Source organism: Rattus norvegicus, chromosome 7 (assembly GCF_021556685.1).
Source record: "Rattus norvegicus strain SHRSP/BbbUtx chromosome 7, alternate assembly SHRSP_T2T, whole genome shotgun sequence".
NCBI classification, from domain to species: domain Eukaryota; kingdom Metazoa; phylum Chordata; class Mammalia; order Rodentia; family Muridae; genus Rattus; species Rattus norvegicus.
In genome coordinates this window covers 117,537,958-117,553,232 of record NC_141540.1, presented here as the reverse complement: position 1 = coordinate 117,553,232, position 15,275 = coordinate 117,537,958, and the positions used below count along the sequence as shown (strand labels likewise).

The window sequence follows — 15,275 nt, the reverse complement described above, 5'->3', positions numbered from 1 at the left end:
AGGTAAAATAAGCCCTTTTTTTTTTTAAAGATTTATTTTATTTATTATATATAAGTACACTGTAGCTGTCTTCAGATACACCAGAAAAGGGCATCGGATCTCTTTACAGATGGTTGTGAGCCACCATGTGGTTGCTGGGAATTGAACTCATGACCTCTGGAAGAACAGTTGGGTGTTCTTAACCACTGAGCCATCTCTCCAGCCCAAAATAAGCCCTTTTACCTCAAGTTGGTCTTGCCACAGCAATGAGAAAAGCAATCAAATCTCAAAGTCAAACTTCTTGAACTAAAAAGTCACTGCTGTCTATTTTTTCCAACTTTAACAAGGTGGTAATGGCACACACCTTTAATCTCAGCCTTCGAGAGGCAGAGGCAGGTGGAGCTCTGTGAGTTTGAGTTCGAGGCTAGCCTGCTCTCCAGCGTGAGTTCCAGCACAGTCAAGGATACACAGGAAAACTGTCTTCAAAAAAAAAAAGTATTTTTGCCCTTGTGTCTGCACACAAGCACACATTCATATCACAGTGGGTGTGTGGAAGTCAGTTCTCTGCCAGCACAGGGTGGGGTCTAGGAATTGAATATCAGGCTTGGCAGCAAGCACCATTTTCCACTGAGCCAGCCCACTGCCCCTGTTCTTTCCTCACTCTGGTCAGACTCTCTCACTGAGGTTGAAATCTCTTCTATTGAAGTCATGGATACCAAGTCATTGTTCACGGAAGGCTGTGGAAAGATTGTGCACTTTTCTCGCTCAGCTGCTGAGTGAGCCTGCGCCTGGCTGACGTCACGTCACTTCCTTTGAAATTCTCTTGGCCGCCAAGATCGTAAACTCCTGTCATTTCCTTTGCGTCCTGTCATGTCCTTACCAGCTTGTTTCTGCCTGTTCTCACTTGTCCTTGCCAGTCTCTTGCTACTGTGTACTCTCCAAGGAGCTCTTCTTAGTTTTTTCTTTTATGTCATTGCTGTTTTCTCTGTGTGTATGTGTGTGGGAGGGTGTCAGAGCCCCTGAAACTGGAGTTATAGACAGCTGTGAGCCACCATGTGGTTGCTGGGAATTGAACCCAGGTCCTCTGGAAGAGCAGCCGGTGCTCTTAACCTCTGAGCCATCTCTCCAGTCCAACGGGGATGTTATTTTTTTGTTTTTGTTTTGTTTTGTTTTATTGTTTTTTCTCTGTGTGTAGCTCGATGTGGAACTCATTCTGTAGACCAGGCTTGCCTGCCTCTGCCTCCCTAGTGCTGGGATTAAGGCGTGTCACACCGTCACCTGGCTGACCCAGGTGTTCTGAACCCCTCTAGTGGCTTCAATTATCATCAGTCTTTGAATCTTTTCTAGCCCTGACCTCCTCTCTGTGCTTTCAGGGCTCCTGTTGCCCAGTATCCAAAACTCTCTCTGCGGATGTCTTACCCTGGAGGATGATGTCCTCCAATGTATTTCCCTTTTCCAGGATCACCTTTAACGTTCTCAGAGAAGTGGGCAGGAACTCAAATGGAAGCCCACATATTGTGTGTCAGAGAGGTTGAACGCTTAGACAATGGTCTTTCTTACTCTGATAAATAAGTCTTTGTAGTGACCTAGAAGAGTATATTTAAATTTAGGATTATTGTACTTCCTAGAGTGTTGGGCTAGGATGTGATCCCTTAGGAAGAGCTAAGTCCAGTGGCCCCAACCACTACCCATTTTTCTTACCATCTGGTCTTGGTCCTGTACCACAGTGGGCCTGGTATACATGATTTTTGAGTACCTACAGCCCATGTGTTTAAGACATGTTCATGGGGTTGGGGATTTAGCTCAGCGGTAGAGCGCTTGCCTAGGAAGCACAAGGCCCTGGGTTCGGTCCCCAGCTCCGAAAAAAAAAGAACCAAAAAAAAAAGACATGTTCATATCTCCCCAACGAAATTTCCTTCTGTATTCCTTCTGAATTCAGTTACATCAGAGCCCTGACCAGAGCTTAAAGGAACAAGGTGTTGTTAGAAGGAGAAATTAAAGCCTGAGTCCATGAGAGCAAATGAAGACTGACCTCGTGATAAAAGCTAGTCACAGAAACAGGCTGTGGGAATCATCTGTTATCCCAGCGCCTGAGAGGCAGAGGCAGGGGAGTCGGGAGTTCAAACTTTGCTTGGGCTACATGAAACACTGTATCAAAAGCCAAAAATCCAAAAGAAAGAAAAGAAAAGAAATAATCTGTTGTAATAAGAAGGGTGACAGAGCACAGTGGAACATGGGAATTAGAGCCACTGAGGTAAATGGGAAGGATCCACCTTGACTGGTCCTGATGGTGGCAGACTGTGCATCTTGAGACCTGGCACCATCAGGCAGCCCCCTTGTCCTGTCAGTCAGATATACTCCTGATGCTGTATTTATCACTTCTTTTTCTTATTTTATTTTATTTTATTTTATTTTGAAACAGGGTTTCTCTGCAGCCCTGGCTGTCCTGGGACTCACTCTATAGACCAGGCTGCGCTCGATCTCAGAGACCTGCCTGCCTTTGCCTCCTGAATGCTGGGATGAAAGGTGTGTGCCACCAACGCCCTGCTATTTATCACCCTTTACATCCAGTGGTCAGGATTTATCTTTCTCACTACACTGGAATGGGTTCCTGTCCGCTTGCAGTTCGTGCTATGGTCTCCCACCTGAGTGACTAGAAGCGTCTTCATGCCCCCTTCCCCCACCCCAAACTGTTGTGCTTCCTCCCAGGAGCTGGAACGATCTTTCTGGGCACAAATGTGGCTACTTCCTGTTAGAAATCACAAGCCTCGGCCTATGGCTTTTAAGAGCAAGTCCTTAGCCTCTTAATATTCACAGTTGGTTGTGATCTGACCCAAGCTGACCTCTCCCTGACCCCTAACATGAACATTCAATATACAGGAACCACAGCACTGTCAGATACATAGCATCCACACAAGCTCCCACAGCACATACATCCACGCATAACATGCATCCACGCATAACACAGCAACTCACACATTTTTTTAAACAGCCACATGGAAGTAATACATATTTACAACATACTCTCCTCAGAGAGTACATGCTATGTTCTCCCAAGCTCATGTGTGTTCTCCACACATGGTCACACACGTATGTACTCACATGCACACCATGTACTTTAGTTGCACATGCCAACACCACGTACCCCACATCCATTCATCACTTCAGGCCCTTGGGTACCACACACACTCTTACGCTTCTGTCTAGTTCTCGCTCCCGTGGCACTAAGACCAGGTCTTTGTCCACACTATGCTTTCTACTTAGAATGTTGCTCCCTGGCTTCATTACTGGCTGTCTGAACTCCTCCATAAAGAGATGAAATACTCCAAGGCTTTCTTTTTTTTAAATTTTATTAATTTTATGTGTATGAGTGTTTTGTCTGCGTGTGTGTCTGTGCATGACATCAGTGCCTGGTGCTCGAGGATACCAGAAGGGAGTGTCGAGAACTGGAGTTACAAATGGTTGTAAGCTGCCATGTGGGTGCTGGGAGTCAAACCCAGGACCTCTGCAAGAGTACGAGGCTGTCAACTACTGAACCATTTCTCCAGGCCCAAGGATTTAAAATATAAACCTAAAAGCCAGATACAGTTGCATGCATTCTGCACTCTGGAGGCTGACAGAGAGATAATCACTTTGAGGCCAACCTGGGCTACATACTGAGTTCAAGACCAGGCTAGCCTAAATACTAAGAACCTGTCTCAAAATCACAAGGGCCAGGGGAGAAGGCTCAATGCATAGAAGCACTGAATACAAGCATGAAGACCTGATTTGGGTCACGAGAACCTGTGTAAAAGCCAGACATGACGGCACGTGTCTATAAAAAGACAGAGCCTGTAAGCCACGGACTGGGTAGCCCCGAGTGAGTATACAGTGCAGTGGCAGAAACAAGAGGAACCCTGACTCAAACAAGATGAAGATGAAGCCCAGCACCTGAGGTTGTCTCTGACCGGCACTCGTGCCGTGGCATGCACATGCCTTCACATACAGACTCATACACAAGTACGCACTTAAAAGATGAATTGAAAGGAGTAAGACCTAAGGTGTGAAGTAGGAAGCTAGCACCTAGCTTGCTAGACTACGGAGCTTCTTAAATGCTGCCCCTCTTCTGTGTGTATTGTTTTGTCAACCTGACTGGGTTTTGTTGCTGTTGTTGCTGTTGTTGTTGTGTGTGTGGTTTGTTGTTTTGTTTTGTTTTGTTTTGTTTTGTTTTGAGACAGGTTTCTTTGTGTAGCCCTGGCTGTTCTAGAGCTCCCCCTGTAGACCAAGGTGGCCTTGAACTCACAGAGATCCACCCCTGCCCCATTTTTTTTCGTCGGTTCTTGTTTTCATCCTGTTTCCTTAGTTACTAATGATACATTTAAAACTGGAGGTGCACCAATGCTTATGGGCATGGCTAGGGAAATGGAGCGTGTCCGCTACAGCCAGGCTCACTGGTAGGAAACCCAGCCAGAAAGGAGCAGGCTGAGGAACGTACACCACCCGGAAGGATGTCAACCTCTCAGTCCAAGGGTTCAAGTTCTCAACCAGAAGTTAGTCTAGTTACAGATTAACTGCTGAACTTTCTTTTGGTTCTCCCCCCCCCCCCCCCCCGAGCTGGGGACCGAACCCAGGGCCTTGCGCTTCCTAGGTAAGCGCTCTACCACTGAGCTAAATCCCCAGCCCCTGAACTTTCTTTTCTTTTTGAGACAGTGTCTTGTGTAATCTAGGCCGGTCTTGACATCTCTGTGTAGTGAGAATGACTTTGAATTTCTGATCTCTCTGCTCGGGGCTTGTGCAATCATACCCAGTTTTATGGTTAGGGATAAACCTGGGACTTCATGCATGCTAAGCAACCGACTGCACTTCCAGCCCCGACCCCCGGGAGAGACTATTTCCAGGGATTAATTAGGCCTCCAGGATCCTGGAAAGCTATTTTCACTTGTAGGGCTGGAGTGGTGCAGTAGGTGGGTTGCCCGAGGGTGGAGGGGCAGGGCTTAAAGCCAGAACCTGAGCCTGGGAGTCGCAGTGATTAACATGAGTCAGGAGGTAGATAACCAGCTTGGCTTGGGAGCTCAGAGAGAGAGACTCAGTGAGGGTTATTATTCCCAAATGCCACGCAGAGGTGGAGAAAGCACTTAGGATGTTACTCATAACCTTTCCAGAACAGTATTGCTGGGGTCGTTGCCAAATTGAAGAAGGTCTAAACAGGCAGAGCAAAGTCCTCCTCTTAGATAAGAGAGATTTCATGCCTCATTGGGAACAGAGGGAGAGGACAAGCAGGGAGGGTAAGATGAAGGTCTGTGACAGAGGGCGGGTCACTGTGGGGTGGATAGGCTATAAGCACACATCGAAAATCACGGGTGGGAAAGGACACAACCTCTAGGACAGGAAGGCTTGTGTAGAGAGGGAGCTATTATAAATATATTAATTATATTATATGTTAATATAATAAACATATTAATAATATGTTAGTGTTTCCTCCTTTGAGTACACCTTAGGATCTGTATCAGTCAGTGTCTATAGTCATGCCTTGGGAATGTTACACCCCCGGAAGCTCTCCCCCTGGTATCCTCCATGCTGACCCCTCCTTGCTCACAGCTCTCCACCTTTTCTGTACTCCCTTTCTATCTCTATACTTGGCTTTGTAGCCTCTGTCATCCCTTGGTGTCTGAATGTCACCTCCCTCTCACCTCATCCCTGGGCTCAGCAAGGGTCGTCAGTTCAACTACGTTTCTGTGAACACTTACAACCTTGCGGGTTCTCTTCTCTCACTCTGATTTGGATATCTCTAGCCCCTGGGGGCTAACAAATCCTAAATCTCAACTTTAGGTCCTGGTTTCTCTCCTCGGCATCTGGATTCCTTCTGGCTATCAGAAAACGGAGAGGAAGATCCCGTGCGGATGGTGGGACTTGGGAAAGGCTGAAGGCAAGGGAGGTAGGATAGGGATGTAGAGACTGAGGGTTGGTAGCTTGTTGGATGGGGCGGGGAGAAGATTTGGACTCCAGAGCTGGGCAGTTTTTAGACTATGATGCTGCTTAGAGGTTAGGCTGAGGGGAATGTGGTGAGGAAGCTCCTGTGGGATGACTAATAAAGGGCTTAGGTTTCCCTTTCATCCAATGGGCCTATGTTCTCCTCCTGTTTCCCCCTGTTGAGGCCAGTGTCCTCTGTTTGTTACTGTCTAAGCCCCTTCTCCATAATTTCCTCAGATCACAGCATACTGCCCCTTCCTCCCTCTGTGCAGCTCCAGCCGTCCCTCCCCACTGTCCTTATACCCAGGCCTCTTATAGTTACCCTGTTGGGAAGGGCCTGCGGCTGCCTCACAAAGCCCGCCGATGCCAAGGCCACCTGCCTGAGTCTTGATCGCAGATTTGAGCTCGTGATTCTCCCGGATGAGCCGAACCAGCTTCTTCAGTTCTTCATTTTCCCGCACCAGCCTCTCAATCTGATGCCGAAGCCCCTCATAATTTGTAAGTAGAGACATGCCCCAGGGAAGAGGAAAGGGTGCAGCCCAAGGGAGGGCACTGCACCCGGAGGCTGCCCAGGGCCCGGGGCCTTGCCCGGGCTGGAAAAGGGCACCAGAGTCTGCAAGCCTGGCCCAGTGGGCTCTGGGTATTGTGAGGTCAGAGACTATGCCCTCCTCTTTGCCCTCTGCTCTAACAGGCTCAGCTCTCTGCGCCTCCAGGCCTGTGTGTTGCCTTACCTCAGCCTGAAGTGTCCTGACAAGGTCTGGCCATTTTTAATGTCGCTGTTGCATCTTCTGCTATGTGGTCTTTACCTCAAGCTGATTGTTGCCCCTGGACTTCCCTTTTAGATGAGTCCTATACCACATCACTTGCCTCGTGGCCGTGCAGTTGGCCCCTCGGTGCCTTCCAAAGGATGGTCGCCAGCGAGCGTAGGTATTGTACCTTCCTAGAGTACCTCAGACTACAACGAGGGGTGCAACTTGGCACAGACATTTGTTGATCAGATACTTGTTGGTGAATATTCATTATTCTGCCTTCCTGGGCTGGGTGCCCTTTCCTTTCGACATTGGCATGCCTGGACTTCATCTGTTAGCTATCTCCTGAGGAAGCTCTGTCTTGGGTGCCAGGAAATTGGCCCATAATTTCTTCTAGTCACAAGTGCTCTATTCCTTCCCTAGCTACTGGCTGACAGTCTCCTTTAGCCAAGACCAGGCTCCCACAGCTCAGGAGTTTCCATTTCTGACACCGACCCTTTACTCCCATCTGTAGTGACTCTTCCTTTGCACCTGATCTCTTCTCCTCGGGTCCTTGAATCTTCCGGAGTTCCATTCTCTCAAGGATCTAAAATAAGACATGGTGGTGATCCAGCAGCACCATCTGTCACTCTACGATCGCCAGGGTTGAGTCAACTTGGCTGATCTGGCCGGCTAAGCAAGTACCCATTCCATCCTCCTGAAGAAGTCCATTTGGTAGAAGGCAACCTTCTCCCAGAGGAGGAGCGGCGTTCAACCGAAGATGCACAAGTCGCTGTGTTCCTCTGCTACGACTTCCGAACAAGAACTGGAGCGAGTCCTCCTCACCTGGCTTCAAGAGATGAGGACTGAGTCCTCCTGACATGCCCTTCTCCTAGAGCTATCTAGAAAGAGTGCCATGGGCCTGATCTTGGGAGTCAATGGAACCTAATCCTCAAGACCTCCACTGGCTCTGTGGTCAACTTCTCTCAAAGCTCTCCATGGGTCAGGGAGAGGAAGGTAAAGTCCAGTTTTTGACCAGATTCCAGTGGGCAGACTCTGGTAGAGAGCGGAGCTGAGGAAGAGGAGATCAGTCAGGGCTGGGGTCAGTCTAAGTTGGGTGTTCTATCTGGACCTCACAATGCTCCATGATGTAATCCTGAGTTCATCTGGCACTCCATGATGTAATCCTAAGTCACTCTGGCCTCAAGGACAAGAGTACCTGAGGACCAGGCACAAGTTCTTTTCACTATTCCACCTAATTTTATAAAACATGTCTGCTGAATTTCCCTTCAGCATGTGACAATAAGCGTACCATGGTCTTGTCTTTGAGTTGACATCATCTCCGATGCTTTCATTCGGTGGGTCAATTTGGGTCGTCTAGTGTGCCGTGCCTGTGTCTTTGGTTGGAAGCTGGGGTAGGCACTGCTTTGAAGGGGTTTTTGTAGTTGTGGTTAACATTTACACAATGCTAACTTTAGGTAAAGGAGAGCCCCTCCAATCACGTAGGTGGGTCTTAACCAGACAGTGACAGACTTATGAGCAAAAGATTGCATCATAAAAAAAAAAACTTATCACTATTTTTTTTTGTCCCAATGCCTCTTTCCTCCATATGTGCAGGCATTGTTAGGAACTGGAGACACAGTTCCAGTTATAAGCAGCCACTATGAAACTGACTGACCATATCGAGCTCATGAAATTGTTGAATTACCCCTGTGGTTAAGTGCTTGGAGGTGGTGTGGGTCGGGTAGATGCAATTGGATCAGAGAAGCCTTATCTGAGGAAGAGAAAGATGGAGGACCCAAGTCATGCTAGACTGATGTTGACTTAGATACTGGAGGAGAAACCCTGCTGTATGATGTGCAGGAAAGAGGTCATGACAGCCATCTGCATGCGCAGTGAGGTATCTTGGAGGTGTATGAAGGAAATAATCAGGGCTGAGAGGTTGTTAGAGGTGTTAAACAGAGTGGTCCTTAGAATGATGACAAGGGATAAGGCCAGGGATGCCTTGGAGTGTTTGACCTGGGCAGCAGAAAGTCACTGGTTATATCAAACCGATAGAGAGGGAGATAAGTTTAGGAAGGAAATTCCTGGTGGGGTTTAGAGGTGCTACAAGATCCTGGGGATGTGCTAAGCAAGGTGGGAGTTTCTGCTGAGAATCTCAGAGTAGAACATGCTGCATGGGCTGGGAAGATAGATTTGGGAGTCATCGGCTTCTGGAGTGGCAAGCGAAGGCGTATGAGTGGATGAGATCAGCCAGGGATTGGTAATGAATGGGAGGCTCATTGTGCCTCAAAGAACTAGGGCAAGTCTGCAACATACAGAGGGGAGAAGCCACAGGCATGGGTAGACTACTCAGGGAGGCCAGATTTGATCCGCTGCACTCAAGGGACCCTTTCAAGGCAGTGATGCAACAATATTACCCAATGCTTCTAGGAAGTCGGATGAGACACAACGGAAAAGTGGTGACATGGGAGTCATTAGTGACATGTGGAAGGCTGCGTGGGCAGAGCGATGTGGCCAACTCCAGATTCTCAGGTCTGGCACCTGAGTGGGAAGGGAAGGTAGAGATTGGAGTATGGCTTTCCTCAGGGCCGGCTGTGTGAAGGAGTGCGGGTAGAGCAGACTTCCTTCTCTACTACCTTTCTTTTTTGCAGTAGGGTGCTAGGGTAGACAGCCCCTCCATGGAGCTGTAGTGTAGAGAGGGAATGTCCTCGAAGGGTACCCTGACTTTCCCAGACCATTGAGCTACCCGCCCCTCTTTGTTTTCTACTCAGGACAGTTGCTCTTTCTAATTTTTTTTTAAAGATTTGTTCTCTCTCTCTCCTCTCTCTCTCTCTCTCTCTCTCTCTCTCTCTCTGTGTGTGTGTGTGTGTGTGTGTGTGTGTGTGTGTGTGTGTGTGTGTGTGTGTGTGTCCTCCGGTCATGTGAGTGCAGGCAGGGTTGGTGCCCACAGAAGTTAGAGGTAGATCCCTGAAGCTGAAGCTGCAGAAGGCTGTGTTGGGATTTGAACTCAGGTCCTCTGCAAGAGCCGAGCCATCTCTCCAGCTCTTTCTGCCCTTATTTCCTTTTCATTGCATTTCCCCCTTATCATTAGTTTTATTATGTTGTGTTTTCAAAGTGTCCTTTGGTACCCAAATTAGTGGGTTTAATTCTGGGACAGAGGGTATTGGCTGTTTGGAGAGCGGGTCTTATCTAGAATTTATGCCCATCCATCCGGGTCTTCAGCAGTGAGGTCTGCAGAGTAGGGGATAATGGTTGCCCCCGTGCTGTCTTCAATCCAGCCCGTGCAAGCAGGTCAGAGTGGTTGGCTGCAGGCAGCTGGCGCTGCAGCAATGGAGAGGAACCTCCCAGCATCTCCTCCGGCTTTTCACCCCTCGCAGACTCCTCGGGAATTCACTGGGAACAAATCCTCGTGCTGTGTCCCTTCTCGAATGCTGAGTCACTCTACTCCCTCTGGTTTCCGGTCACTGGATTTGCACAGTTTGTCCCCATTCAAATTTGCCTTATTAGATTCAGTTCAGCATTCCAGCTTGGCGATCCCTCAGGGAGCTCCGCTGCCCTCTTGGCTTGGAATTTTTGCAATTTCAGCAACTTGCTGAACTTTTTGGGTTTTTTTGTTTTTTGTTTTTTCTTTCAAAACATTTGCTAAGGAACTGGGGTCTGTCTTGGAGCTGGTCCCCGCCCTTTTTCACCTTTGACCTCCTTTCCCTATGGACTATGATATGGTGAGAGGCACCCCTGGGAAGCTGCCATCGACTGCATGGCCAACCCAATAGTAGCAAGGCTGGCCATGTGACCGCTTTGATCCTGCCTGCAGTAATTGCTTCTAACTCTGTGGTCTGCCAGTATGTATTCACATCCTGTTGATGGCAGGCGCTTCAGGGTGCTGTCTGTCCATTCTGGGAGGGATCTTTTCATTCTTCTGTTCCTTTCAGATACCACTCCACCCCCATTTTATTGTTTTTGTTGGTGCTGTCTTGTTTTTGGTTTTTTTTGTTTGTTTGTTTTTTGTTGTTTTTTTGTTTTGTTTTTTGTTTTGTTTTTTGTTGTTGTTGTTTTTTTTTTTTTTTTTTTTTTGGAGCTGGGGACCGAACCCAGGGCCTTGAGCTTGCTAGGCAAGCAAGCGCTCTACCACTGAGCTAAATCCCCAACCCCTTGTTTTTGTTTTTGAAACAGGGTCTGACTTCAAAACCTTGCCTGGCCTGGCCTGTAAACCAGGTTGACCTCAAACTCACAGAAACCCACCTGTCTCTGTCTCCCTGGTGCTGGGATTAAATGAGTGTTCCACCGCACTCTGCTTCCGGCTAGCTCTTGTCTAGTCTTGTGTTCCTTAATCACGTCAGTGGCAACTCTTACCCACCCCTGTCTTATATTTCAGAGGATTGAGGTGCCATGAGTGACAGTTAGTGAATGTTACGTGGTGTCTGCAAGGCGCAGATGTGGCAGATGATAGGCAGAGTGCATCATGGGATAGGTGAGAGTGTGCCGGGGCACAACCACTTCTCTATTTACTCAGTGTCCTCTTAGCTGTGCAGCTCGGGGCTTGGGGAGAGAGCATTGTTGTCTCTGGGCTTTTGTCTCACTTCCTGCACCCTCTTTGATGGCAGCTTTTCTCTGCACAGCTGCCGACAGATACCTGTGTCAGAACTCTGCCCAGCAGAGAAGTGTCACAGCATTTGCCTTGTGTGCCAGAGCCCAGCAAAGACACCGCTGGGGCATAGAAGGAGCTCAAAAATGTATGAACAAATCACTTTTTCCCCCTAAGAGAACACTGTCATAAAACTGAAAAGGTTCTCTCTCTCTCTCTCTCTCTCTCTCTCTCTCTCTCTCTCTCTCTCTCTCTCTCTTTCTCTTTCTTCTTCTTCTTCTTCTTCTTCTTCTTCTTCTTCTTCTTCTTCTTCTTCTTCTTCTTCCTCTCTCTCTCTCTCTCTCTCTCTCTCTCTCTCTCTCTCTCTCAGCAGTCAATAAGAACTTTATTTTTTTAAACAAACCCAAATGTTAGTTTGGCATGGGGGCAGATTCCTTTAACCCCAGCACTAGGGTGGCAGAAATAGGTAGATCTCTGGGAGTTTGAGATCAGCCTGATCTACAACATGGCTCCAGGCCAGCCAGGGATACTACATAGAAAAATCCAGCAGGCATGGTAGCAACACATCTTTAATCCCAACACTTGGGACACAAAGAGTCAGGTGGAGCTCTATGAGTTCAAGACCAGCTTAGTCTATCTAGGAAGTTCAGGTCATTCATGGCTATATAGTTAGACTATGTCTCCAAAATAAATAAATAAATAAATAAATAAATAAATAAATAAATAAATAAATAAATAATCAATCCAATCCAATCCAAACACTGGCATTGTTTAGACAAAAAAATTTTGCATGTATGTTTGTATATATGTAGTTTGTGAATATATATGTACGTGTGTGTATAGTGTACATGCATGTATACATGTGTGCATTTTTCTGTAGTGTGTATGTGGAGATCAAAGTGTGACTTTAGATGTGGATAGCCGAGAACGGCATAAGTGAATGCGTAAGGAATGGATGAAGTCGTGAGTGAGGTATTGTTGACGTGGGCAGGGCCTCATGACCGAGCCCAGTGCCTCAGACCCATGGAAAATTATCAGTGCCACTCTTCCCGCCCCAGGGATGGGTGATGGTGGGGCTCAGAATAGACAAAGCCTTCCTCTGGTCAATGTGTGAATGCTGGCAGTGTGCAAAAACTAGCAAGTAGCAACTTGTTTGAGACAGGGTCTCGAGTAAGCCCACAGTTTGTTTATTTTGGAGACTAGTCCCAAGTTTACTGTGTAACCAAGGGTGATTTTTAACTCCTCACCTTTCTCCTTACCTCCCAAGTTCCGGGATTACTAGCATGTGCCACCCTGCCCTGCCTTACTGGATTCTATTATCACATTCTCTGTAGTCTGGGCGGAGATCTTACGGCATAGTGGCTTTACATTTGGAGTGGGCAACATGCAGATTGGCTATCTTCAAAAAGCCAATCAGAGACCTCTCGTTTGCCTCCTGCAAAATTATGCTCTGGAAGCACAGATCTGGTTCAAACTGACCAGTTTCTTACACCAGATACCGACAGGGGAATTAGTAATTCAGAGGTTCAGTAGACTTCTTACAGGGCATCTGCACTGCCACATTCTTGCCAGTGGCTTTTTCTTGGAGGGGGGGGGGGAGACCAGGCTTCTCTCTGTAGCTTTGGCTGTCCTAGCACTCACTTGTAGTCCAGGCTGAACTCGAACTCACAGAGACCTGCTTGCCTCTGCCTCCCAAGTGCTGGGATTAAAGGCGTGCACTACCACCACCTGGACAGTGTCTGTTGAGAGTGTTATTATAGGTGCTATGCAGCCGGTCTACCCCATATGAGCCATGCCCCAGAGACTTCCTTATTCCCCCCCCCCCCCGTCTTTGGCTGAAGGTTGGCAAGCTAGAGGTGGGTCTGGCATGACAGAATGGCAGCAGCTGCTGGAGAGGGTTGTGTGTCGACTGGCAGACTAGACAAGGCATTAACTAGGTGCTCTTTTTTGAGAAAATTAGTTTCTTGACAGTAGTGTCTCATCCTGTAGCCCTGGCTGTCTTGGAACTCACGATTCGGTCCAAACTCAAAGCAATCCTCCTGCTTCCTGAATGTGGCGATTATATCTGTGATCTTGGGAAGGCAGACGGTGTTCAGGAGAGTCAGGACATCTGTATATCTATGCAAGGATCGTGGCTAGAAAGAAAGGAATAAATATCTGTGATGGCTCATGCCCTTAATCTCAGTACTCTGGACATAGAGGCAATTGGATCTCTGAGTTTGAGGCCAGCCTGGTCTATGGTGCTAGTTCTAGGACAGCCAGGACTACAAAGCAACCCCGTCTCAAAACACCAAGAAAGGTGAGAAAATCTCCAGAGTGTCTGGGCTAGAAGCAGAAATTTGGGGGCAAAAGACCTGGATCGTATCCCCAAGATTATCCCTCACAGAAGGGCTGGCCCCGAGTGCAAAGGCTCTCTGAGGCTTTGGAAGGCTTGAAAATGTCGTCACTGCTGGCTCAGTAGCTGCTTTTTATGTTTTAAACAAAGCAGGAAGGACAAGCTTAGGAAAACCTGAATGGCGCAGTGCTCAGTCCTACCCCCCAGGTAGAGCAGGCTGATGAGACCTGCTGGAAGAATGTGTTGGGGGTTCCAGAAGCTCACACTGGGTCTTTGAAGTGTAACAGATTACTGTAGACTTGGCACTTTAAACAACGCAGCTTTCTCCCTCACAGTTCCGAAGGGTACTAGCAGCAGAAGATCAAGGCCCTGGAAGAGCTGCATTTGTGTAAGGATCTCTTCCTAGCATACCGACAGTAGCCATATTCTCCTGCATCCTCATAAAGCAGAGTGGAGAGAGAGAGAGAAGGAGGGAGCCAGATTATATGTATTTTTTTTTCCAGGCTAGCCTTGAACTCTCAATCCTCCTGCCTCAGCCTTCTGAGTTCAGTGTCTTTTTATAAAGGCACTAGTTCCATCCATGAGGCCTGCAGCTCAAGCCTTAATCACCCCCCTCCCTCCTATACCATTACTTTGGGGTTAGGATCTCAACATATGAATTTCGAGGGCACATAAACTGTCAGTCCATAGCAAATTCCAGGGCACCAGCCTCATGCCAATGTTTCCCTTCTCTGTTTCCTGTTATCCCCCCTTCAGAACTCAGCCTGTGTGCTGCCTCTCCGGTCCATAAACTGGTCCATTCCCATCAGACCTGTTACTCCAGCAGCAGTGCTTAAAGCCGCACCTGATCCCTGAGTTAAGTGCTGTGGGTCTGGGCCAGCATCTATCAGGGCACCTATCTATCTCTTCATGTTGCTGTAGGGATAATAACATCCTTCCTCTCGCTGTCCTTGGAAGCACTAGATAAGGTAATGGGGGTAGCATGGCAGCACTCTCTGCCGGAAACATTTTCTCATTAAACTGTAGATCTGGAACCTGCCAGTTCCAGGCACATGATGTGTTCTGGGGATAATCAGTGAGCAACCAGGCATCTGAAGCCTCATTCTCCCTTGTTTATTCCACAGGAACTGCTCATGGAGCCTCGCTGCCGGAAGCTCAGGGGGACACTTGAGCTCCCTAGCCCAAGTCCCTGCTTGTAATACTCTCCCCAGCCTGGCTGGGAGAAGACAGAAGAGCACAGATGTTAGACAGGCCTGACATGTTTTTCTATTTACCTCTGTGTGGATGTGGGCGTGGGCCTGCGCATGTTCATGTGGAGATGAGGGAGGGACAAAGACTGTGGTGTAAGACTACCCTCTAATTCCCTTCACCTTAGTCATTTGAGACGGGGTGTTGGCTGTCTTTAACATAAGCTTGAGTCGTCTGGAAAAAAGAGGGCACCACTTGAGAAAATGTTCCCACCAAGTTGCCTATGGACAAGTCTGAGGTGCACTTTACTGACTAGGGATTTATGTGAGAGGCGCTCCCCAGGTGGTCCCAGGGGTGTGTAATAAAGCAGGCTGAGCAAGCCTTGAAGAGCAAGCAAGATGGCTTCCACATCACTTCCTGCTTTCAGGTTTCTGCACTGAGTTCCTGCCCTGACTTCCCTGGATGTGGACTACAAGGTGTAAGCGAAAATAAAACCTTTCCCCTCCAA

The 15,275-nt window shown here is 48.0% G+C and overlaps 1 protein-coding gene and 1 long non-coding RNA gene across 27 annotated transcripts in view; one reads left to right on the top strand and one right to left on the bottom strand.

Moving 5' to 3' along the window:
- The window catches only part of Spatc1 (spermatogenesis and centriole associated 1), a 23,761-nt gene extending 17,237 nt beyond the window's left edge, over positions 1 to 6,524 (bottom strand). The window contains exon 1 of one of the 2 annotated variants that reach the window (NM_001115026.1): positions 6,251 to 6,524. In NM_001115026.1, the coding sequence (NP_001108498.1) occupies positions 6,251 to 6,440 (190 nt within the window). In that variant the 5' untranslated portion in view covers positions 6,441 to 6,524. The remainder of the gene's footprint in view (positions 1 to 6,250) is intronic. The other variant, XM_087557417.1, reaches the window with a different exon arrangement.
- On the top strand, positions 4,363 to 15,275 carry LOC120093816 (uncharacterized). 25 transcript variants are annotated; one of them, XR_015625693.1, is made up of 8 exons: positions 5,086 to 5,243; positions 5,788 to 5,893; positions 6,201 to 6,426; positions 6,620 to 6,683; positions 6,771 to 6,855; positions 7,192 to 7,673; positions 14,336 to 14,547; positions 14,704 to 15,275. It is a non-coding gene; the product is annotated as an uncharacterized LOC120093816 (long non-coding RNA). The 25 variants fall into 25 exon arrangements; XR_015625706.1 differs by having other exon boundaries at positions 5,192 to 5,254; positions 6,771 to 6,851; XR_015625702.1 differs by lacking the exons at positions 5,086 to 5,243; positions 14,336 to 14,547 and adding an exon at positions 4,368 to 4,508 and having other exon boundaries at positions 6,236 to 6,426.